Source organism: Triturus cristatus, chromosome 7, assembly GCF_964204655.1.
Source record: "Triturus cristatus chromosome 7, aTriCri1.1, whole genome shotgun sequence".
Classification (NCBI taxonomy): Eukaryota; Metazoa; Chordata; class Amphibia; order Caudata; family Salamandridae; genus Triturus; species Triturus cristatus.
The window spans coordinates 41,379,361-41,404,925 of NC_140590.1; the positions used below are offsets into that span (position 1 = coordinate 41,379,361).

Genomic DNA, 25,565 nt, shown 5'->3' on the forward strand with positions numbered 1-25,565 from the left:
CGACGGTTGGGTGAGAACCGGGATTTCGGCCGGAGAAACTGAGACTCCTCCGCGTTTTGTGCCATTTAGCGACGCTCAACTTGTGGAAGAGGATTCGTCTTTGCCGGATCCACAGGTGGAGTCATTAGTAACAGAGAACCCAAGGTCCGACTCGTCATCCACTTCATTGAACACTGTTGCGCCAGCTGAACAATTGTTCGTAGAGCAAACTCGACCTGGAAGAAGTCGATACTTTCTTCGTTCAAGGACTTCAAGGACTAATAAAAATTAACAGTATAGTGGTTTTTAACGTTACGAATATTATGAACAATTACATCCTTTCTTTCTGAGTTTTTGTGCTTTCCACTGCTAAGAGACTTGTAATAAATCTGAAACGTTTCAAGGGAACCTCGCCATCCGGGTTACCGTAGGGCCGTGCGGGTACTTCTTTCTGTTTAGCAGGTTTCTGACGTTAGGTTGGTTACTTTTGTCGATTCCTGGGAACTCCTGGGGATTGATAATCGCTACTCAGAACGAAGTGCGTCAAGTACGTCACGGACGGTTTGTAGAGGATGGCATTCTCTAAGCTGGTGGAAGAAGAAAGGGTGTTGGCACAGAGATCAGAGTTATGGAGGGTTGTACGAACAAAATGTTTTCTGTTTCAGGTGTTTCTATTGTTCCTAACTGTATCTATGTTATTGGTGGGTGGAGTGTATTTCGGAGTATCGTTGTTCTTGCCTTCTGTTTCACCTACCTCTTCTCTTAACCTAAGTTCCCTCACCACTGTCTCCCCACATTCCTTTCATTCTTTGCCTCAACATGAGCAGGTTAGACGTGCGGAATTTATGAATAATTCCTTTGTTCAACTCCTACATCAGCATCAGTTGGTGGTGAATACTACCAATTGTTGGGTATGTGGGTTAATGCCACACACCATGGATAGGGGTATTCCGTATCTGGTCCTTCCATACAGCTCCCAGGGTTCAGCTCGAGCATTCCAAACTATGTTCCGCATTGCACTAGATTCCTACCCCAGTCGAGAGCCACGGTCTGTCAACTTTGGTCCTGGACCGTACCACAAGCCTTTGGCGATAGCCATAGCAGATCTGGACAGAGATGTTTTCGATGCATCACTCATTCCAGATGAAGAAGTGCAGGCTTATAAGGATCTGAGTGAGACTGAGTATAGTACATCAGTGGGTGATAGACAGCTTAAGAGCTCGTCCCCAATATGGATTGTACCGCACCTTGGAAATTTCTGCCTGCAGGGTTTGGGTCGAAATCCGAGAGCACAACTTGGGAACAGTGCCTGCACTGAAACGTATGTCCTACCGACGCTCTCCTCCCCTGTTTTTCTGACTGCTAAGGGCACCTATTTTGTGTGTTATGAACGCGCATATACATGGTTACCCCGCGATTTTTCGGGTACCTGTTATATTGCGAATCTTTTATCTCCGACCTTCACAGTTGCTTCGGACTACCACAAAACTAGAGTTGTGAGAGGCGTCATTAGCAAAGAGGATACTGCTGGTCAAGAAGCAGGAGACTTCTTTAAGGGTTTCTTGCCGTTTTGGGGACCTATGGTTAATAGTAGGAACCTGCGACAGTTGACCCGTGTGGTAGAATCAACTGCTAATATTACTGCAAATGCCCTTGGTAATCTAACAGCTGAACTACAGGCGGATAGACTCATGACGTTGCAGAACCGTATGGTTCTAGACGTTGTTCTTGCAGATAGAGGGGGTGTGTGTAAAATTATCCATTCGAGTTGTTGCATTTTTATTCCTGACAATGCTCCAACTGTTTATCAAGCCATCTCGAAGTTGCACAAGATTTCCGAGTCCATACACGTGGACGAAGGTAATTGGACGCTCCTAGGATGGTTTTGGGGCCTGATGTCAACCTGGGGTTGGAAGATTCTGATGATCGTAGGGGCTGTTGTAGCGTTTCTGTTTACGTGTTGTCTTTGTGTACAGTGTGGTCCTGCCTTATGTGGCCTATGCGCTGCGACGTGTATAAGGCGGCCATCTGTTACCAAGGAGACATTGATGAATAGAATGATGTTCCAGCAGCAGCTGAACGATCTGATGAATATTGATATAGATTCCGATCTTGACTAGTGCTTGCCTACATGAGGGCAAAAGGAGCGTCTGAGGTTCCGTGTGAGACGGGACGGCACTTTCTGAGTGGTGACGAATATGGATGAGTTTGGTATCTATGAACCGCAAATGACGAGTATAGTGGGTGTACGAAGTTTCGCTATGCAGCCACGTATGGTTCGTCTCATTTTTGGGCTCGTTCATCCGAACCCTCGGGTTCCATTTTAGATACAGCGTCCATTTTGTTTCTTGCCCTCAGGTAGCCAGCGAACGGGCTTTTTGTCCGCTTCGTGACCCTGGAACTTTCAAGCTAGTACGAAGGACACGTGTTTCTTTGAGGTGACTTTTACGATGAGGGAAATGACACGAGTGAGGCAGATGGCCCCGCTCAAGGCCCATCTTGCCGCTCCGGTCTATTGTTTCAGTCACGCATACATTAGACACGAGGTCTTTGACCCCTCTATCGAGTTTCCTTTATTGCCCCTAACACTCTTTTCTAACCTGTTGTGCATCTTCGTTCTTTCCCCGCATTCTGTTTTTTTGTCCTTCCTTAATGCTTTTATGGCGGAGGGAATATGTTTTTACAGTTGGGAACTGGCAGGACTGTTGTAATTATGTTCCGGCCTCCTGAAACATGAATGCGACCCTTTTGAAGTTTATTGTGGGAACCGAGTTGTAACCTTTGTTCGCCATACTGTGCTATGGCAAAAACGTGTATAAAAGGAGCGACCCACTTCTACAAATTTGAAGCAGTCTCCGAGAACCTACACGTTGTGTACTTCTTGTGACCTCTGTATCCCTGCAGTAATAAACACTGATCTCTGACGTCGCTGGAAGTGTCCCGTGTCTCTGTGTTTGGTACGCCAGAACAGGTAACCCACGAAGGTTTCAGGTGTTGTTCCCTGGCACCGCTGGGTCTTAAGAATAACCCAGTCCTTCAAAGGGAGTTCTAAGACTCTTAGAGATAAGTTCACTTATTTTACCAATTATGACACGTCTAATCCGGAATCCTATTTCTTTAAACTGCAATTGTCATCACAATCCAAATTTATCTTGACCCACATTAAAATGATTTACTCCAGCTCTTTTAAGAATAAATTGGCCTCACAGGATTATGATCACTGGAAGGAGACCATCGAGTTAAAATCAATTTGGGGCACTAAACAATGGCAAGTTCAGGGACCTGAAGCATTACATCGTGCCTGTCTGATCCCAACTCAAATTTTATTTTTAAATGATACGTGTACCAAACGACTTGTTTTGGCCTGGCCACTATAAAACATTTTAAAATCCCATCCATTCCATCCTTAGCGGAATACGAAAATTGACGTGCTCAGACGAATTATACTATCAATGCTTTACAGGCATTGTTTCGAAATAAGACTTTCAATGTCTCTGAAATTGATTAATCCGGGTGGGTGGTGTGGCAAATAAATTCTAATGCATGTCAATTGCGTTATTATAATGTAACACCTGGTTTCACACAGACTAGACCGGATCCTCGTTATCCACTTACACATTTGGTCACCACATACTTAGTGGGAAAAGTATGCCAACAGTGGTTGGAATATTCCACCTTATCATCAGTGAAACAACACCTCACTCTCTTGTCGAGTGACATCAATTTGGCTGATTTTATCTGAGGACCTAGGACTCCTAGATCTATGAGATTTATTTATGGTGCTTACAACGAAATTTTGAAACTTTCCCAGATTGAGGCAGTTCTTCGTCTGCGCCAAATTGATCAAGCAAATTTGGAAAAAGTTGTTGCCGTGGTCGACAATAGCATCAATACACTTTCATCACGTATTTATACATTGGATAATATTGTTTCATCTGTTATTGATATTGTTCAAAGTGATGTATCTGTGTTGTATCATGGTCAAAATCAATTAAGATCTGTTATGCAGTTTGCATGGATGTTGCAGACTCTCAAAATAGGGAAAATCCATTGGGATTATTTGAATGCTTCTGCTCTGTTTCTACCGTTTAATCTAACTGATAAACAGAGATTTATGTCCATGAAAGATGCTGCATATACACTGTTGCATATTGAACAATTGGAGCCCTTGCTGTTCTCGGTAGCGGACACAGACTCTGCTGTTTGGTTAATTCAAGAGGTTATCTCTCTCCCTTTTTCGCTGTTTCAATTAAGATCATGCATGTAACATTTTCTGATTGGCCGTTTTGAACCACTTGGTAGTGCATTTCTCCATGACTTATGGTCCCTACCTTTCGCTCACAGATGTCAGCGGGAGGATAAGGAAATTTTTCTAACAGGGGAGGACTGCGATTCCACAGTAGGACATTCCCTGGTTTGTAAACACATTAAGTTGCACGGCGCATATAATGTATCAGAGCCTAATCTCGCTTGTTTTTTAAAGGAACCCCAGTGCCGTCAATAATTCCCGCTTTTACCTTGCTTACTAACGACAGTTATCTTATTTTGAACAACCAAGACTGCTAAGGTTTACGGGCAGGAATCCTGTATTTAGTAACAGTTTCACTGCATGTAACTTGTTGTAGCAATGTGCTTTTTCTGCCCCCACATGGGAGTGTAGATAGTTTCATTTGGCCTTCCATTCTGACTTTGAAAACAGATTTCAAAAAATTAAGCAGGCTCAAAGCGCTGTTGTTCCAAAAAGAAGTGGCTCTCACTTCAGCTCGAGAGACCTTCTAGTTACAGGTGGCTAGGACATCTAGCTAGATTCAGCCACTTCTGAACACTAACCTCCCACTTCACTTTGGGGAGCTTATACATCAAATATTTAATGCGCCTGACACTAAAGGCCTTTCACATTTTTTTAAACATGTGGGATCCGCCCATGTGACTTCCTTTCAGATTATATTTGGAGTAATACCGGCTTTTATTCATTCTATTTTTTCCAGCGTCTTCGGAAGATTCCTTTTATTACTAGTGTTAGCTGGTGGAATCCTGCTTCTGCTGTTCCTGCTGCGCAATGGCTGCTCATCTTGTGGTAATGCACAGACCAGGCCAATTGCAACTGTACCGTGATTGAATGCAACAAGTTTTTGGATGCTTGCCATTAGCAACGCTTAAAGTGAGTTATGTATGAACTTTTTGCTTTGCCTACTTTACTTGCGTGCAACCAGTGTTCTACTGTCGACGGTGCTCCTTCTATTGGGATATGGATTTATGCCTCTCCAATACGTCATGTCCAGTCCCTGATTTTAACCAGTTAATGGGTCCCTTAGAGGCTCATGACCAGGTTTGTTCTGGGGATGGCCGGATGGCATGTGCAGCAGCACATGGAGTATTGGATTAATGGGATATCTGTGCAGCTGCACAGAACCTCTTGCATCAGAGTTTCATCGAACATCACGCAAGTTGTCCGGTTATACTTTTGGAAGCATCAGATTACAAGGAGCACGTTTGTTCCTTCGACCTACTTGATTGGATGGCATCCCTTTTTTAGGATGAAAAGGTGTGTTTAATATTCAATGTTTTACAATAAACCGTCCGAAAGACATTTTAAGGAAATTACTCACAATAATGATAAGCCAAATGGAGACCTCTCTGTAGGAATGATATTACGAGATCTCTAATTCATTTTGCATGGAATATTCGTCAGGCTTCTTGATTAACGTTGAAAACCTATGTTCGTTTTGCTAAACATAACCAGGTCATCGGCGTAGAACAGGTTGGATATCGGCCTCCCCTGCGTTTGCTGAATGTGAATGAACTGTATCCAGTTCCAAAGTCAGATCTGAGATTTACAGATTGAAGAGCAGGGGAGGACAGCTCTGCAGCTCCCAGAACATGGTTTCATCAGCAGGTACCAAACTTTCCAGTCGTACTCAGAGGATATCCTAGATCCTGTACAACAAGGCGTTCTCCTATATTTGTGGCTGTGCAGACTTTGATTATATTTCTGTGCTACATATATAGGTGATTCACTCCAAGCTTTTTGTAAACAAACATACCACTCACAAGTTTGAAAAGTCTGCAATATTTATTCATTACTGAGTAACATTCAGCCCAGTAACTCGTCTTTCATCTTATGAACAAAGCAAGAAGGTCACAAGTCTTAGGACTCCTCCTGAAGCCCAGGGCTGAGGCTAACATGGCACAGTGGAGACCAGTCTGTGGACCCTGTGGAGGTTGTAGCATTAACGGCTTGAGCAGAGTCTTCGTCAACCTACTTCAGTCCTTCATAACATGTCAACATGAGACCCGACATGAGACTCCTCTAAGTACACTAAGACCCAACATGAGGCTCCTTCGAATACGCTAAGCCCCAACATGAGGCTCCTCAGAATACTCTAAGACCCGACATGAGGCTCTTCAGAGTACACTAAGACCCGACATGAGGCTCTTCAGAGTACACTAAGACCCGACATGAGGCTCTTCAGAGTACACTAAGACTCGACATGAGGCTCTTCATAGTACGCTAAGACCCGACATGAGGCTCTTCATAGTACGCTAAGCCCCGACACGAGACTCTTCAGAGTACTCTAAGACCTGACATGAGGCTCTTCATAGTATGCTAAGATCCGACATGAGGCTCTTCATAGTACGCTAAGCCCCGACACGAGACTCTTCAGAGTACTCTAAGACCCGACATGAGGCTCTTCAGAGTACTCTAAGACCTGACACGAGGCTCTTCAGAGTACACTAAGACCCAACATGAGGGTCTTCAGAGTACGCTAAGACCCGACATGAGGCTCTTCAGAGTACACTAAGACCCGACATGAGGCTCCTCAGAGTACACTAAGACCCGACATGAGGGTCTTCAGAGTACGCTAAGACCCGACACGAGATTCTTCAGAGTACTCTAAGACCCGACATGAGGCTCTTCAGGGTACTCTAAGACCCGACATGAGGCTCTTCGGAGTACTCTAAGACCTGACATGAGGCTCTTCAGAGTACGCTAAGACCCGACATGAGGCTTTTCAGAGTACACTAAGACCCAACATGAGGCTCCTCAGAGTACACTAAGACCCGACACGAGACTCTTCAGAGTACTCTAAGACCTGACATGAGGCTCTTCAGAGTACACTAAGACCCGACATGAGGCTCTTCATAGTACGCTAAGACCCGACACGAGACTCTTCAGAGTACTCTAAGACCCGACATGAGGCTCTTCAGAGTACTCTAAGACCCGACATGAGGCTCTTCAGAGTACTCTAAGACCTGACATGAGGCTCTTCAGAGTACGCTAAGACCCGACATGAGGCTCTTCAGAGTACACTAAGATCCGACATGAGGCTCCTCAGAGTAGACTAAGACCCAACATGAGGCTCCTCAGAGTACGCTAAGCCACGACATGAGGCTCCTCAGTGTATGTTAACTCCACAACACTCGTTTAAGTATCACTGCTGTACACACACCATGCACAGGCACTCTCTCTGTGCACATACAACGTAAACTCACATACCTGTCCACTCACTCCCATTCTCAGTGGATACACAAAGTATTCACCCACTGTACACACATTCGTTCTATTCAACACCATTCTTTCTAAAGTCTGAGGACACTCACAAATTCCATCTACACCCATTAAACATGCTGACATTGTGTGAAGTCAGAAATATGTGCACACCGAGCAAGAAAACATACTTTCTGCAAACTATGCACACTTACAGTCTGTGAACAATTAATTTATCTGCACTCCCTTACATTGTCTGCACCGACACAATCACATCTGCAAAATCACATTCTTGCACAATCACATTCTCTGCATAGACTAAGCACATGTGTGCTCTTTGTGTACACACAGACATAAATACAACACACTTCATACATGCTCACAGCCTACACACAGAAATGTAAGGGGATGCTGTATCAGCAGGCTACAAGTAAACAACATGTCAACTTGCAGAGATAAGACGTTTGTTAGGTTATCTCGTTTGGTTGCTACCTGTCAAGACCACACATTTCTCTCCAGTGATTGAGTGGGGGGGGGGGGCTCTTTGGCCTCGAAAGCTAACAACCAATATATGAATTCTGTCAGTTAAAGTATATCTACAAAACTGCATGCTTTGTCTTTTAAAAAGCTGCTCTTCATTTTTGTACGTTATACTCACGTGTTCTCTACACATCGTAAACACTGATATGTTTTGTCAACACACACACTTTGCTCTTTTTGCAATCTCCATCAGTCACTTTAACAAAGTTACAGCCCCTTTTCTGCAAACCAGTAAAATTGTACAATCTATCTCCTCTGCAGCCCTCTGATCCCTCCCCATTCAAATCAAGGAAGCTCACGATCTAACCGCATGCAACAGGTGGACTTAGTGGGACACATAAAATAATAGAAGGTGGTGGTCCTCATAGCAGCTTCGGCTACTCAACTCTCAGACTTCCCAAGAAAGCAGGTAAAAGTCCAGCTGTGCATTGGAGGTGCAACGGACCCACCCATGAGAGATGTTCAGGAGGCTTCCATCTACCTTTTGGTGGATTGAGAGAAGGCTGGTTGGTACTGACTCCTCAGGTGGTGTGCACCAGGTGATGATGCACTGGAATCCCAGCTGCTGGTAGAGGAGCCAGATGAGGGGGTCCCAGAGTGGTCCTAAGGCAGAGAGATGATTCACCCAGGTGGTACACATGCTGAGGACCTCCAGAAGCACCCATGCTGGTACAGCGCACAGGTTAGGCTTCGCTGAGAGGGTCTTTCTACAGAGAGATGGGTCATGCAGGTGATGAGCATGTTAAGAACCTCAAGAAGCCCTCCAGCTAGTAGAGCAGCCAGGTGAGGTCTACCAGAATGGTCCTAACACAGATAGATAGTTCATGCAGTTGATGAGCACGCTGAGGAGCTCCAGAAGCTCTCCAGCTGGTAAAGCAACCAGGTGAGGTCTCTCATAATGGTCCTAAGAGAGAGAGAAGGTTCATGAAGGTGATGCACACGCTGAGGACCTCCAGAAGCTCTCCAGCTGGTAAAGTGGCCAGATGAGGTCTCTCATAATGGTCCTAAGAGAGAGAGAAGGTTCATGAAGGTGATGCACACGCTGAGGACCTCCAGAAACTCTTCCACTGGTAGAGCAGCCAGTTAAGGTCTACCAAAATGGTCCTAAGGCAGAGAGATGATTCATGCAGGTGGTGAGCATGTTGAGGACCTCCAGAAGCCCTACTGCTGGTAGACCAGCTAGGTGTGGTCTCCTAGAATGGTCCTAAGACAGAGAGATGGGTCATGCAGGTGGTGAGCATGTTGAGGACCTCCAGAAGCCCTCCTGCTGGTAGAGCAGCCAGGTGAGATCTCCCAGAATGGACCTAAGGCAGAAAGATGGTTCATGCAGGTGATGCTCGTGTGGAGGACTTTCAGAAGCCCTCCTGCTGGTAGACCAGCTAGGTGTGGTCTCCTAGAAAGGTCCTAAGACAGAGAGATGGTTCATGCAGGTGATGTGCATGTGAAGGACTTTCAGAAGCCCTAATGCTGGTAAGATGGGTTGATCATGGTTCCTATACTGGGCCTTTGTGCAGAGAGATGTTTCATCCAGGTAGCATGCTTGCTAGCATTCTCCGAAAGCTCTGGTGCATTGTCCAGTTGGGAAGGTCCTAGTCTCACTCCATGGTCCTGCAGGAATGTTCATCAAAGAGGCTAGTCCTAGTAGTTTGTAATGAAATACTTAGGTATCCCGGCAAGCCCTTCAGCTGAAGTGTATTTTTTTGAGGGGCAGAGAAACCCTTCAGAAGGGGTGCTTTGGCAGTCTGCATGCTCAGTTACCCCAAGCAGGGCACCTGCTGTTGGAACCGCCATGTGAGGTACCCTCCATTTCTACTCTCTCTCTCTTTATATATATATATATGTATATCTATATACACAAATATGTCCGTGCATTTGAAACACATGTACCAGATGGAACATGGCTCATGTGGACATGGTCCAGACAATGTGCACATTCAGGCTCTCCAAGAAGAATTTCTGCTGACACAGCCGCTGGGGGCATTGTGCCTGTCTCTTTCATCCTCCTTCTGTTTCTGACGATCCTTCATCCGGAGGAAAAGTTCATATTGATGAAGGTCTCTCTGTGTGGGTTCTGGGGCACTGGGAATGTTCACATGGGCCAGACTCAGTGGTATGCATGCTGAAGTACTCTGAAAAGTGGTGCTGATGGAGTTAGTCTGTGGTGAGTTTCTAGGGTGAAGGGAATGCTCACATAGGCTGAGTCCCGGCCGTGTGCATGCTAAAGTACTCAGGGAAGCCATTGTGACTGTGGACCTGTGGGGCATGGAGCTGGTAGGGGGGTGGCCTCGTCTCGCCACTGGATGGCTTTAATAACAAAGGAGGCCCCGTCAGCTCAGACGTGGTGGTAGTTGTGGTGATCACACAGGTGGGACTTGGGTTTAGGTGGGTGTAGTGGAGAGTGGCCGTTGTCTCCTCAGCTGACGATTTGAAGCCCTGGAAGAACAACAAAATAACAGTTAATTAGCCTTAAAAACTCAGAAGACCAGGGTCCAAACGGATAGATAGATGAAGACATTTCACAAGTTATGCTTGCGGTGAGGACTGCACCCCAATGTCAGTGTATGTTTGGTCATGTCTTTAAAACCCACACACGAGAGCATGCTTTTTTTTCTTCAAACATTTTTATTGAAATCTAGTTCAATATCCATAAGGAGCATAAACAATACCAATGCTTATTATATCTCAAAAGGCAAAACCCATTCAAGGCATATTTAGACTTGCGTTTGCTACTGTTCATCCCTGTACACCATCCCCTGTTTCAAATCGCGGAGCTGTACAAATGTTTTCCGGGATCTGCGTATGCCCTGGATTCGTGCTATCTTATGGCTCGCTTTTGCTTTACTTGGTATAGTGTTGGGGAGCAGTCAGTCATGCTCTATAAGTAAGTGTATGAAGGTTGTTCTCTGATATGTATCTCGTAGTTTGTAAAAAAAAAAAGGGGAAAAAGAAAGTGAAATGTGTAACTTGTGTGATTAACTCATTTTATTAACTAGGGGGTAGGGTCGAGGCTATGTAGTCGTGTCAGTAATGCACATTAAGTGTCCGGGGTACGTGAAGTATAGGACGGGCAGAGGTGGGAAGGTGCCAATTGTCTCACGTCAGGTTCCAAGCCAGTGCTGCCCTCTAATCGTGCACTTTCGACACTGGGGGGAAGTAAATGATATGTGAGAATAGTACCCTTGTCTGGCCTTTGTCTTTCAGTGTACCGGGGTCAAGTTATGCTGGTGAACTATCTTTAAACCTACCCAGTAGTGGTCGCCCAGATGTTCCCTCTCCAACCCTGCTCATCCCTTACCTAAGCAGTGTCGTCATTACCCTCTTCCTCACTGTGATTGCGTTCTGGGTGTTCCCATGCCTCTAAGATCTCTCTCCAGTTCTCTGCGATAGGGCGCTGTCTCAGCCCCCTCATCTCATTCCTCGCCAGAGCTCTACCCTCAGCCCCGGCCCAATAGGTCATATTCCAATTTTAAGCTCTGCTTCCCTCCCCCTTCCCTATTTAGTGGTGGCCGCAGTGCGGCCGCGCCGCTGGTGCGCTGCTGGTGGGCCAAAGGCAAGCCCGTTTGCGCCGTCCGTGACCTGAGCCAGAGATCCTGGATCTCCGACCTTCAGCCGCTACAACTCAGCCGCCCTCTTCGCTCTCAACCCCGGAAGGAACAACTGCCAGTTGTCCACGCCAAACACCACCCACAGCCAGTTCTCCAGCCGCCACTGCCGCTGATCCTTCACCACCCTCCGCTCCACCACAGTCGCTGCCCCCACGCCAGATGGCAACACCACCGAAGCCCTACAGTGCATCCTCCTCAACGTACACTCTCTGCACAGACAGGCAGTAGAGATCTGGGACCTCCTCGACACCCTGTCGCCAGATGTCACTTTCTTCACAGAAACCTGGACCAACGCCTCTGCTGCCCCTGACATCGCCACTGCCATCCCCAACGGATACAGGATCCAGAGGAAGGATCGCCCCAACAGCCAAGGAGGAGGACTCGCCATTGCACACAAGAGCAGCCTCCGACTCTCCACCTCCACCATGAACAACTCCCCCCACCACTGAACACCTTCACTTCCAGATCCGGACCAGCCCTAGAACCACCCTACGTGGTACCCTCATCTGCAGGCCCCACAGACCTCGAACAGCTTTCAACACCACCATCACCGACCTCGTCACACCCCACGCCGTCAACTCCACGGACTACATACTCATCGGAGACCTCAACTTCCACCTACTCAACCTCAACGACTACAACTCTTCACCCTCCTGGACAACCTTGCCAACCTCGGATTGTGACAGCTAATCACCACATCCACCCACAAGGCAGGACACACCCTCGACCCCATCTTCGCAGGAGGCAACAGCGTCCACTTCAGCCACACCTTGCAGCACCCCTGGGCGGACCACCACTGCGTTCAGTTCCACGTCAACAAACCCACCGCCCACAAAACCCTCCCCCGCCCTCCACGAAGGAACTGGAGCAAGGTCACCGAGAAGCACCTCTACTCCACCCTAACCCGCAACGCCCCCTCCTCTTCGACCGCCGCCAACCTCGCCGCCAAAGAACTTCACAGATGGATCACCAACTGCGCAGACGAACTTGCACTCCTTCGCAAACACAACAGACAGCGCTCTAGGAAGGTGACCTGGTTCACCACTGACCTCCAAGATTCCAGACGCACCTGCAGATGTCTCTAGAAGAATTGGTGAAACAGCAAATCCTCGGAAGACCGCACCACATACAAGAACGCCATGACAGAACACCATCAACTCATCAGATCAACCAAAAGGACCTTCATCCAAAACAAGATCACCACCAACTCCAGCAATTCGAAAGAACTCTTCAACATCATCTAAGAATTCACTAAACCCCCCAGGGAAGCCACAGACATCATCACCTCCCAGGACCTCTTCAACAAGCTCAGCGCCTACTTCCATATGAAAAATAAAGTCCCTCTACGACAACTTCAAGGAACTGATACCGGAATCAACGCAATCCCCCAGCTACGCCAGTCAACCCACCATATCCGCCTGGACACCAGCCACCAAAGAAGACACCGAATCAACCATGAAAGGCATCCACTCTTGAGCACCCACGGACCCCTGCCCTCCGCACATCTTCCACAGGGCCGCCGCCATCATCACACCTGAACTACAACGCACCAGAAACACCTCCCTCATAACCGTGACCCGTTAGGGTATCAGAGCGCTTTACAGGAGTCAAAGAGTTATACAAAAGGCTAAGCATCACATAGTATTCACACAGTGCTGGAAATATGATGGATAGAGGACATGTATGTACAATTTATATTTATAATTACACAAAACAGGGCCCCAGGTATCTTGGAGGGAAAAACTAGGTAGTCAGGGGGAGGCAAAAGCAGGGTCCCAGTGGTGGTTGATGGCTGAAGATAAACAAGGAATTTACCCATAAGGAAGGTTTTGGCTTCCTTCTTCAAGCGTGCCAGAGAAGGGATTCTTCTAACGGCGGGTGGGAGAGAGTTCCATATTCTTGGTGCGGCCCTGGAGAAGGCTCGATTGTACGTTTTTTTCCCCAAAAAACTTGCAGGTTGGAGAAGGAGGTCGCTAGCGGACCGGAAGATTCTGCTTCCTCCAGATATCACAAGTTTCTGTGCATGTGCAAGATATGCCGGGGGGGTTGCGTATAGCACCTTGTGCGTGATGCAAGCCAGTTTCAGCTGTATTCTGTCCTCGAGAGGAAGCCAGTTCAGAGCTTTCAGGTGTGGAGAAATGTGGTCGAACTTCCTTGTGCCGAAAAGTAGTCTGGCGGCCGCGTTGAGGCAGGCTTTCAAAGGTGCCATGGAGGTCATGGGTAACCCAGAGAGAGTGGAGCAGCCATATTCCAGTTTAGAGATGACAAGTGCTTGGACTGCCATTTTTAGGTCAGGAGCGTCGAGGAAGGGTTTCAGTTTCCTTAGGTAGCTCAGGTGGAACCTGGCTGATTTGGCCATCGAGTTGATGTGATCTTGCATGTTTAGATTGCAGTCCAGGGTTACTCCCAGAGATCTGGCTGATTCTACGATGGTCGGTGGGCAGTTTAAGGCTGTGATGGACTTTATCCATAACTGAAGCTCAGGATTGTTTTTTGTGGGGGAAATTAGGAGAAATTCTGTTTTCTTTGCGTTGAGTTTAAGTTGATTGGAGGCAAGCCATTGGACCGTCAGTTTTAGGGCCACATTCAGGGAGAGAATCTCCTCGAGATAAGAGGCTTTGATGTAGATCTGGGTATCGTCAGCATGCATATGGTAGGAGATATTTGCGGTGCATAGAACATCGGTAAGCGGATCTAGGTAGAGGTTGAAGAGGGTGGGGGACAGGGTTGATCCTTGAGGGACTCCGACCGGAGAGGGAGCAGACAGGTTACCGTTAATTAGGAATCTCTGTGATCGGTCTTGTAGGAAGGATCTAAACCATTCTAGAACAGAGCCATCCAATCCCATCCTTAGTTTGAGGCATTTAAGTAGCTTTTCGTGGTTGACCGTGTCGAAGGCTGAGGATAGATCTAGGAGGATTAGGAGACAGGTTTTGCCTTGGTCCAGGGCTTGGAGGGCATCATCAATGATGTGGAGCATGGTGGTTTCAGTGCTGTGCGCAGGTCTGAACCCGGATTGGAAGTCATCTAGTAGGTGGAAGTTGTTGATGTGTTGACTTAGCTGTTGTTGCACACACTTCTCCAACACTTTGGCTAAGAGAGGGATGTTAGAGATAGGTCTGAAGTTGTCGGGAGAGGCTGGATCCAGCGAAGATTTTTTCAAAATGGGGAGGTGTAGGAGAGTAGGATCTGCACTTATGTTGCCCCCACTTTTTTCTGATGTTAACACTGGTTTCTGGCTATAGTTTGGCTGGTTCCCTGCTAATCAGGGCCACAGTCTCTCTGTTCTCTCTAAACAACTTGAAGTGTATATTAGATGCACTAGTGATTGGATACTGTGGTACCTTATGAGCCCTTAGGTACCCAGGGCATAGGTACTTCACAGGCCTACCAGGGGCTGAAGCATGTATTATGCCACCCCTGGGAAGCAGACTAAATCTGACACCACAGGCCTGCTACTGCAGCCTGGGTGAGGTAGTGGTAGCACTCCTCACTGAGGTATAGGTTCCTATATCTCACCATACACACACATATAAACCTATCAGTCACCCCTAAGGCAGGCCCTATCAATCCGGAGGGCAGGGTGCTTGGTTTACAATGTGAGGGGGTGCCTCTGCATGAGCAGGACCCCTCTGCAGCTGGCAGAGTCTATTCTCTGTGGCTGTTTGTGAATGCGGTTAAACCATATACTCTTAAGTGCATTATAACCTATCGGTAAATGCTAACTTTGGAATGACTGCATCAAAACATGTCGTGTTTGGTGTCAAACAACTTGGAATCATACACCCACACCAATAACTGGTGTGGGAGTATGATCCCACCCTTCTAGAGGGGACGACATGTACCCACTGTGAAAACACAGTAGAAATCTGAAAGAGCCCTGGCATCACAAAATGGATGCCACCAGCACAGACACTGGGCTGCCCTCCTGCTGGTGACTGAAACTCGCAGTGGAGGAGGCCCAACAATAGGCATCCTGTCACAGGGAGGTGTCACCACCTTCCAGACAGGATTTAGTGTATTGGGGCTGGGTTGGTGCACTCCTAGAGTGCTTTGAAGTCCTGCACTGGGGGAGCAGTAGGCTCCTCTGTGCATATGCTAGCTCAAACCAGTTCAGGGGCTACCTGTCACTGCTCTGGCGCGAAACTGGACAAAGGGAAGTGGGTGTAACCACCTCCTACCCTGACCCTCCCAGAGGAGTGGTCATAAAGATAGTCCCTCCCTTTCTTTTAGTATAAGATAGGGAACCTTTGCCATTGCAAACTAGATATCCCTGGACGACGCTTTACAAGAAGAATCTTGGCCCTTCGACGTTCCACTACCTTTGGAAGACAGAAGAATCTCCCTTGGAGTCAAGGAGTGACTCCCCTGCTTGGCAGGCACCAAAAACTCTAATCAATGGTCGCAAACTTTCCCGCTCCCGCTGGAGTCCGAAGTCCCTGCAGCCCCGGAAGTGGATTTCCTGACTTCTCGACGGCCATTGTGAGTCCCCAGCAGAGCTGAGGCGAGTGGACCCCACGAGTGACGAGGAACAGCAATACCCGGATACCGTGCACTATTGTTGAGTGCAACCCCTTCACGACATGTGGTCCAAGCCTCCAGCAGGACTTCCTTAAAAAATCAGAGGCCTACCTCGTCCCGAGTGACCGTGGGCTCCTGTGAAGTGAATCCTCACGAGGCCTCTTCGCGATCCCTTGCCCGTTGGCTTGTGGGTCCCCTGAAGACTATCTTATCGAACCAAAGGGCTCCCCTGGTTGCTCCAGGCCTGCCCTCACTTACCTTCGCTGGGTGAGTCCCTCAGGCCTTGCTGATCTGCACCGCTGACTTTCTTCAATTTCCAAGAGACTTGCTGTTGCCAAGGCTTGTTGGCTCCAATCCGGTTGCCGACACCTCTGTAAGCTGCCGACTTTGTGGGACACGCCGAATCCAGCTCCTGGTCATACTCGACACCTCCTGGACCTCGTGGCTGAAGAGTCAAAACACCCTTGATCACCTGAAATCATCCGACTTCCGTGGCATCCATCTTCCTGGCCCCGGGTCACTGGCAAGTGACTGTGAACACTGTCCCTTCAGCTTTCAGGTCTTCTTCACCTTGAATCCAGCCTTGGATTCCACCGGACACTTCTCCAGTCTTCGCAAACAGCAAATCTTCTTTGGCTTCCATAGAGAACAGCGACACCAAAAGACACCTATGCGCCCGGCTTCCCTGGGTGAGGTAACTCGTGCACTCCAGTGTCCTAGTGTGTGTTGGCCCTCGAATTACTTACCTTGTAAGTGGCTTGCTTGTAGACTTCCTCGAAGTACCCTAAAACTTAAAAAATCCAACCGCGACTTGCTCCATTGAAATCAATAGGGAACTGCGGCTGTGCTCTCACACTGCACACGTCTCCCGTGGGTCTTTTACTTACCTGCCTTGGGTGGATTAGTGAAGCCCCAGCGATTCTACAGGCCCTAGATCTTGTCCCTCTGCAAGTCGAAATTCCTAAACCTCTTTTTTTGTATATGGTCAGGTCCGCCCCTAGGGCCCCAGCCATATTTGTGCTTAACTTATTGAGAAACGTTGATATTTGAATGTGTTCCTGACTATTAGTAGAGTGTGTCTAGTAATAAATACATATATATTTGATATATATACCTGTGTGGTGTCCTTTCATTTGGTAATTCAAGAGATTATAAGGTAAAACAAGCTGCTTTACATTCCTCAGAGACTTAACCTGAAGGCTGCTCTCCACAGCTACCACTAGGATAGCTTTCTTTAAAAGGTTGTCTTAAACCTATCTACCATAAGAGTCGAATTGGACTGGTGCAAGGTGGCCACTATAACTAGTGACCAGCATATGCCAGGCCAACTTCTCACAGGAGGACTTTGCCAGCTTTCAGAGAATCGGGAATCGATCCCTGCCAGAGAGAGGCGTTAATTATTGCAGTCCAGCTAGGAATAATTGATTGGGCGACGGCAGCTAGGCAGTTGGAGGGGAGCGGGTCATTAAAATGGTTATTAGGGTTTAAGGTGGATAGGAATTTTGAGACGGAGTCTTCTTCATAGAATTAGAAGTCGGTCCAGTGTGCTTGATTTTTAGGTGAGGCCAGGTGGGGGCGGCGTGGAAGGAGGAGGTAGGTCAGTAAGGGGTTGGGAGTATGTGGCCAAACTGAGTTCTTTTCCTAAGGCTGTGATTTTGTCAGCGGAGAAAGAGGAGAATTACTCGGCTGAGATTAGAGACTTGGGGGTTTCTTTCGATGTTTTGGCTAGTTTATTGGATTGGTGTTTTACCAGTTCGAAGAGTTTGTGGGGCCTGTGCTTGGTGTTCCCCAGTTCAGATCTGAGGAATTCTTTTTTAGAGTTGAGGATGTTCTTGTTATAGGCATTTCTGGCCTGGCGGAGTAGTTTTAGATGAGCGGCAGAGGGGTGTTGTCTCCAGATTCTTTCGGCTTGCCGGAGGGATCTCCTTTCAATGTTAGACTGAGAACCTCCTGAGGCGGAAAGCCGGGAGCTGTGATTTCGTTATTCTTCCACTTTTTAAAACTGAGATACTGTGTTTTTAAAAACCCTTGCACTGACCCCTGGCACCTACCTAAATTGTCGCCGAGCAGCAGATTGAACGCTGTTCCGGCCAAAACGCTCGCTTCTGCCGCCATTTCCTGCTCGAGGGAGCCACGAGACACGCCCACCTCGGTTGGCCACGCCCCCCCTCACAGGTACAAATAGTGCGCGCTGAACACTAGCGCCACATTGTTAGACTGAGAACCTCCTGAGGCGGAAAGCCGGGAGCTGTGATTTCGTAATTCTTCCACTTTTTAAAACTGAGATACTGTGTTTTTAAAAACCCTTGCACTGACCCCTGGCACCTACCTAAATTGTCGCCGAGCAGCAGATTGAACGCTGTTCCGGCCAAAACGCTCGCTTCTGCCGCCATTTCCTGCTCGAGGGAGCAACGAGACACGCCCACCTCGGTTGGCCACGCCCCCCCTCCAACGCCCAGAGCATCTACCATAAATCATGAGTCTTGGCCGGAAGCGCAGCAGACGAGCGCAGCGGGCGCGACGATGGCGCGACGATGGCGCGCCGAAGGCGCGCTCAAGGCAAGCTCGTCTGCGCTCGTCCGCAACAAGGACGCGACTAGCGCGGACCACTCTGCTCAGATCCCCACGAGGCCCCCGCTTTATACTCGTGAGACCTTGCTCAATCTGAGAGAGTACGCGCACGAAGGTCAGCTTACTTTTACTGACACCGCCTTTCCACTGCATGACTTCGCCAGTAGGGGTCTGCTCCTGGGAGGTCTTCTTAACGTCAGATCACTGCCAAAGCACGCTAATGAAACTCAACTACTTATTGACACCCATCACTTAGACGTTCTCTTTCTAACCGAGACGTGGACCCACGCCGACTGTGACATTGAACTAGACTGGGCCTGTCCTCAGGACTTTAAAATCTTGCACCTTCCTAGACCCAAAGGCCGCGGTGGTGGAGTAGGTATTATCTACAGAGCCTCTTGGCTCGTCAACATCATAGACTTGGATCCGGTTGCTGGGACCGAGCTCCTCGGCCTCTCCATAAACTGTCACACTGGAGCCACTTTTACGGCAATTATCTGTTACCGCCCTCCTGGGACCTTTACCTCCCAACAACAACAATCGCTACTCACCACCTTCACAAACATGGCAACCTCCCACAACAAATTAATCATCTTAGGTGACTTCAACCTCTGGCCGAACGGTAGTCTGGATACTGGACTGCATAATCTTTTGCTCTCTTGCGAAAGCGTGGGACTCTATCAACTGGTTAAGGAACCCACTCATAAAGCAGGTCATCGACTCAACCTCATCTTCTCTACCCCTCAGTTAGTACACCTGAACGACATCCTGCCTATGGGCTGGACTGATCATGCCCTTCTCAAATTTCATATTACCTGTATAGGGGCTAGAATGCCGGCACACAGCACCTCCTCTGAATTTATGTACAGAGACTGGAAAGCTCTGGAAAAACTGAGTTCTACCGGTGCCGTGTTTTGCGTGGAAGATAGCTTTTCCCCCGCTAATCCGGTTGAGGACAACTACAAGGCCTTTTGTACAAGGATATCCTCAACTACCGACTCCCTGGTTCCCTTAAAAAGATGTAAACCTAAGGGCAGAGCATCAGCCCCCTGGTTTAACGACTCTTTGAAAGTCCTCAAATTAGCCTGTAAACAGGCTGAGAGGAAATGGAGGCTAGGCTACTCCGACACAAATAAATCACTTTGGAAAAATAAACTCCTGGAATACAAATCGGCAATTGTTAAAAGTAAATCTACCTACTTCTGCTCCACTATAGTTAATGCAGCTAATAGCTCCAAAAGCATCTTCCAGATTCTTAACAACCTCGTCCACCCTGACTGTGCCAAAAAATCAATCCCTCCTACACAAACACTCTGCGATAATCTCGCACTGTTTTTTAAGGATAAAATTGAGACAATTATCCACAACCTGAATACCTCCCCCTCACTGGATAGTCTCAATGGCCCCGGGGCCGCCACTACTGACCTTGATCCGGTGAGCCCAGGGCACCCACCTAGGGAATGTTTGTGGGTATTTCCCCCTATCTTGGAAGCGTATTTCGTTAGACTGGCACACGGGATCACTTCGGGTTCCCCCCTCGACCCTTTGCCCCCAAAAACCTGGAAAGCTTTTGGAACAGAACTCTTCTGCACCCTCTGCAGGATTTGTAACCAATCCCTGCGTTGCGGATTTGTCCCGTCTCCTTGGAAGCAAGCACTTATCACCCCGTTGTTGAAGAAACCCTCACTGAATCCTGAGTGTTAATCAAACTATCGGCCTATTTCTCTCCTACCTTTCCCGGCGAAAGTTGCCGAGCGCTGGGTGAGCTCTTGTCTCTCGAAACATCTGGAGCAGAATCACATTCTGGACGACATCCAATTTGGTTTTCGTCCAGCCCATGGCACCGAAACAGCTGTCCTCACGGCCATGGAGGAACTTCGTATGCGTGCAGACAGGGGCCAAGCAGTAGCTTTGATCTTACTGGACCTGTCTGCCGCATTCGATACGGTCAATCACGTGATCCTGCTACAGAGACTAAGGGAGGCAGGGGTTGATGGCACCGCCCTGCTTTGGTTCCAGTCCTACCTGCGAGATAGGAAGCAGGCTGTATCTCTCCCCCCTTTTCAATCCGCCTTCTCCCCAGTGCCCCACGGGGTGCCTCAAGGCTCGTCCATCAGCCCCATCCTTTTTAACGTTTACCTTAAACCTTTAGTCACATTAATTAAATCCCATAGGCTAAAAGCTATTAACTACGCAGATGACACCCAGCTCATCCTCTCCTGGGAGGGGGAAGAATCGATCCCTCTAGAATCGTTTCACGACTGCCTGAGAGACACAGCTGGTTGGCTGCATAAAAACTCCCTCCAATTCAACTCCTCCAAAACCGAGGTCCTGTTTTGCGCTGGAAGCCGGATTCCTCGCCTGTTCCCTACCGAATTTTGGCCCACGGAAGCCCCGGAAAAACCACAGCCGGTCACCACTGTCCGCAACCTAGGTGTCATGATGGACAACAAGCTTAGCATGGAAACGCAGGTCGCGAAAACAGTGTCCACCTGCTCGGCCTTACTGCGTTCTTTACGCAAGATCATGCCACTTCTTCCCGCACAGGCCCGAGCGTTAATAGTCAGGTGTACCATTCTTAGTCGCCTGGACTATTGCAACGCATTGCTGCTCGAGTCCCCAGCTGTACTGTTAGACCGACTCCAAAGAGTCCAGACGGCCGCCGCCAAACTAGCCCTTGGCTGGACCAGGAGATCCTCGGCCACAGCAGCTTTAGACGAGCTGCACTGGCTCCCTCTGAAGCAGCGAGTAGCTTTCAAAGCACTCTGTCTTGTTTTTAAAGCACTACACGGAGTCGGGCCTAGATCCCTGCAAACCATGTTCACCTGGTACACCCCTACCAGAACTCTCCGCTCAGCCTCAGCCTGCCTTGTCACTGTACCAAGATTCAACAAGGTCAGGACAGGGGGAAGATTCTTCAGAGTGGCAGCCGCAAAACTTTGGAATAGTTTGCCTGTCGACATCCGCCAAACATCGCAACTCCTTCCATTCAGAAAGCGGATTAAAACCTAGCTTTTCCCTTAACTACTTCTCCGGCAAACTGTTCTCAGTTTCCCATCACTTTCCACCTTAGGAGCAACTTTCCCAGCGCCAGGATACCTGCTAGGTGACAGATGCGCTATACAAATGTTTTAAATAAATAAAGAAATAAATGTTGAGGGACCCAGTGAACCAGGGGTTTCTGTCTTTAATTTGGGTTCTTTTTAGTTTTAGTGGGGCTAGATCATCCAAAATGTTCGATATAGTCGTAGAATAGTGATCATTGAGGTCACTAACCGTAGTAGTAAACGAGGGGGGGAGGTCCGATTTGCAACGAGCCTCCAGTTCCCTGTGGTCTAGGTTCCTGGTGTCTCTGATCCAGCGTTTGGGAATCACCGGTTGCGGTGCCATTGTCTTGAGGGTGCCAGATAATAGGAAGGCGATGGCATGGTGGTCGGACCAGTCACAAGGGTCTATAGAGATGAGCTTGACTGTTGATTCCTTAGAGATGATCCAGTCAAGAGTGGCCCCTTTTGAGTGAGTTGGGAGAGAGCAGGCTTGGGTCAGGGCTTGATCGGCCAAGAGGTCTTTGATGGCGTTGACATGAGGATCCTCGGGGTCATTCCAGTGCAGGTTAAAATCACCAAGGAAAATATCTTTAGCGTTGGAGGAAGTCTTAGCTGTGATGGTTTCCATGAGGTGGTCAGTGAAGGAATCGTTCTTCCCTGGGGGGTGGTAAAAGATGTGTAGGTTACACAGATGGGTGGAGTTGCTGCAAATGGAGAGGGCGAGGTATTCGCAGGAGTCGGTGGTATCCGCCAAGAGTTCCGTGACAACGAGGTTAGAGTGGTAGATGCAGGCGATGCCTCCTCCTTCCTTGCTAGATTGCCTGTCCAGACTTGTAATGTTATAGTTTGGAAGAACTAAGAGGTCCAGGCATGGAGATGAGTATTCGTTAAGCCATGATTCTGTAAGAATCGCTAAGTCAAAATGATTGTTTAGGATGAGATCAGCAATATCTGCAGTGTGCTTAACTGCAGATCGGTAGTTGATTAAGAGACCACACAAAGTCTGAGGGTCGGAGGGAGTGTCGGGGCGGACAGGTGTACAGGAGCTAGATTGCTTTTAACCACACTTCTGTTACGGAGGGTAGCTGATCTGTTTGGGTTGATAGTGACCGTGCAAATGGTCTGTTCTGCACTCATCTCTAGTGGGCCAGGGGTAGCTGGGGCAGGGTTGTAGTCCTGGAGGATGGCAAGGATTTCCTTTTCAGTGAGGTCAAGTGGATTTGGGGTTGCAATGGTGGAGTTGTAGGAGAGGACGAGGGCTAGGGTTTCCTCCTCTGAGAGGTAGTAAGTTTGCTTGCGAGGGCGAAGGTGTCTCAGGAATAACGGTAATGGGTGCTTGGGTACCTCTGAGAGATGAGGGGGGTGGGGTTCAGCAGGGGCTTGAGGTTAGCGAGGGAGAGTTTGGCGAGGTAAAGGAGGTGCTTAAGATGCAGAATGGAGATCTGGATGCTCTGAGTTAATTTGGTAGATCTGGAGTGCAGAGTTGCGAAATCGGTATAAGAGGGAGGCACTAGAGGACAGGGGGGCAATGGTGCAGGAGCCGTTCTGTCAGTATGTCTAGTTGGTGGGGTGGGGGGGCTGGCTCGAACAGAATCGTAGGTCTCGGGAGGCGTACCAATCTTGCAGTCAACATGGGGAGCTAGCGGGGAAGGGACCAAAGGACTGGGGACGATTCTGTTGGCAAGGCTGGGAGATGTGCTGTAGGGGTTAGGATGGTCTGTGTTGGAAAACCTTGGAGGGGTAGTTTGTGGGCTAGTAGGGCTATCTCCACCTGTATCGTGGGTCCTTGGAGGCATACCCATCTCAGAGTGAGGAGCTAGGGGGGAGGAGACCATGTGTCCAGGGATGTTTCTGTGGGCAACGCCGGGAGGCGTGTAAGAGGGGTTAGGATGATCTGTGTTGGAAACCCATGGAGCGGTGGTTTGTGGGTGGCTAGGCAGGCAGGAGAGGCTGATCGGACAGTCGTCAGGACGGGTGTAAGTGGCTCTACCGGTTCCATTCACATGGTTTCTGAGGAGGGTGAAAAGGTCCGCAAATTTATTAAGGTTTTTGGATGAGGCTTGGATCAAGATGATGCAGCTTTTGTAGCATGTGAAGGAGGGGTCAGCTCGCAGGGTTGAGAAGGGCACTATTGTAAGCTTAGTGCCGTATGGAATGTTCCTAGTTGCGCGTACATTAAGGAGGTGCGCAAAGGTTTTGCGCCAAGAGGCGGTTCTTCTGGAGTAGAAAATGAGGTCATTAATGACTGTGCCGTTGTCCATAGTGTAGCGCAGGTCAGAGATCAATGTCTCAGGGTGACTTTTGAATGATTTTGCCGCGGTTTTAGAAAGGTTGGAGGGGTAGGCCAGAGTAAATGAGTTTTCCCCAGTCGCGGTCAGGCCAGGACCTGCCATGCTGGTTCGGGTGGGCCACTATAGGAGCGGAGAGGATCGGTTAAGCAGCAGAGGGGATGAGTCTCCAGGTACCAAAGAGCTATAATGACTGAGCTGGTATATTAAGGGTGGAGAGGCAGGATAACCGAATCACTGCAACGTTGTGGAAAGCGGTGTATACCGTGGCAGGCTGTCTTGAAAGAGTGGCTGTCGGAGCGTTGGGGCAGAGGCCCTGGTATATTTGCGGTGGTCGGAAAGGTTGTTCTGCGAAGCAGAGGCACAGTGGTATTCCTCCTGAGTGCACCTCCTCAATCATCCAGGCAGAATAGCATCTTGGGTATGCATCAGTGTTTCAACTACATTGCACCTAGTATTAGCAGTCAGGTCTTATATGCACAAGAGCCAAGCCTGGAGTGCCACATTTAATATAACTGGAGAGGATAGTCATGTAGTAATCATGAGTCCACTGTAACAATGCTATTATTGCATTGTTAATAGCACTTTATAGCACCGCCATTAAGAAGTAAGGTACTGTAGGGCGATCATGAGTCTACCACCGTCGCTATTAAGAGTCAGGCATTGCTCAGTATGAGGTTCCTGTGAGGACTTTGTAGCACAGCCATTTTGAAGACTGAAACTGAGGGCGATGTCTTCAGCCGCCGCCATTTTAGGGTCAAGATTGAGGGCCCGATTCACAGAACTAACTTAAGACAAAATCCTAAACTTACTACCATTTTGGTATTCACAGAAGGCACTTACTCATTTTGGTATTCACAGAAGGCACTTACTCATTTCGGTATTCACAGAAGTTAGGAGTCCTAACTTTAGGACTCCTAAATGCCTTCTGTGAATACCAAAAGTCTTAAAATTAGGATTTTTCTCAGTTTAGTAGTAGTATAGTTAGGACTCCTAACTTTAGGACTCCTAAATGCCTTCTGTGAATACCGAAAGTCTTAAAATTAGGATTTTTCTCAATTTAGTAGTCCTAAATTTAGGACTCCTAACTTTAGGACTCCTAAATGCCTTCTGTGAATACCGAAAGCCTTGAAATTAGAATTCTTCTCAGTTTAGTAGTAGTATAGTTAGGACTCCTAACTTAGGACTCCTAAATGCCTTCTGTGAATACCGAAAGTCTTAAAATTAGGATTTTTCTCAATTTAGTAGTCCTAAGTTTAGACTTAGGACTACTAAATTGAGAAAAATCCTAATTTTAAGACTTTCGGTATTCACAGAAGGCATTTAAGAGTCCTAAAGTTAGGAGTCCTAACTATACTACGACTAAACTGAGAAAAATCCAAATTTTAAGACTTTCGGTATTCACAGAAGGCATTTAGGAGTCCAAAAGTTAGGACTCCTATCAATTTAGTAGTCCTAAGTTTAGACTTAGGACTACTAAATTGAGAAAAATCCTAATTTTAAGACTTTCGGTATTCACAGAAGG

The 25,565-nt window shown here is 48.0% G+C and overlaps 1 protein-coding gene across 1 annotated transcript in view; it reads right to left on the minus strand.

Moving 5' to 3' along the window:
* Positions 1 to 6,033: 6,033 nt before the first annotated feature.
* Positions 6,034 to 25,565, minus strand: part of TMEM145 (transmembrane protein 145) — a 325,900-nt gene continuing 306,368 nt past the window's right edge. The window contains exon 15 of the mRNA XM_085615577.1: positions 6,034 to 10,441. Within this exon, the coding sequence (XP_085471703.1) occupies positions 10,196 to 10,441 (246 nt within the window). The 3' untranslated portion in view covers positions 6,034 to 10,195. The remainder of the gene's footprint in view (positions 10,442 to 25,565) is intronic.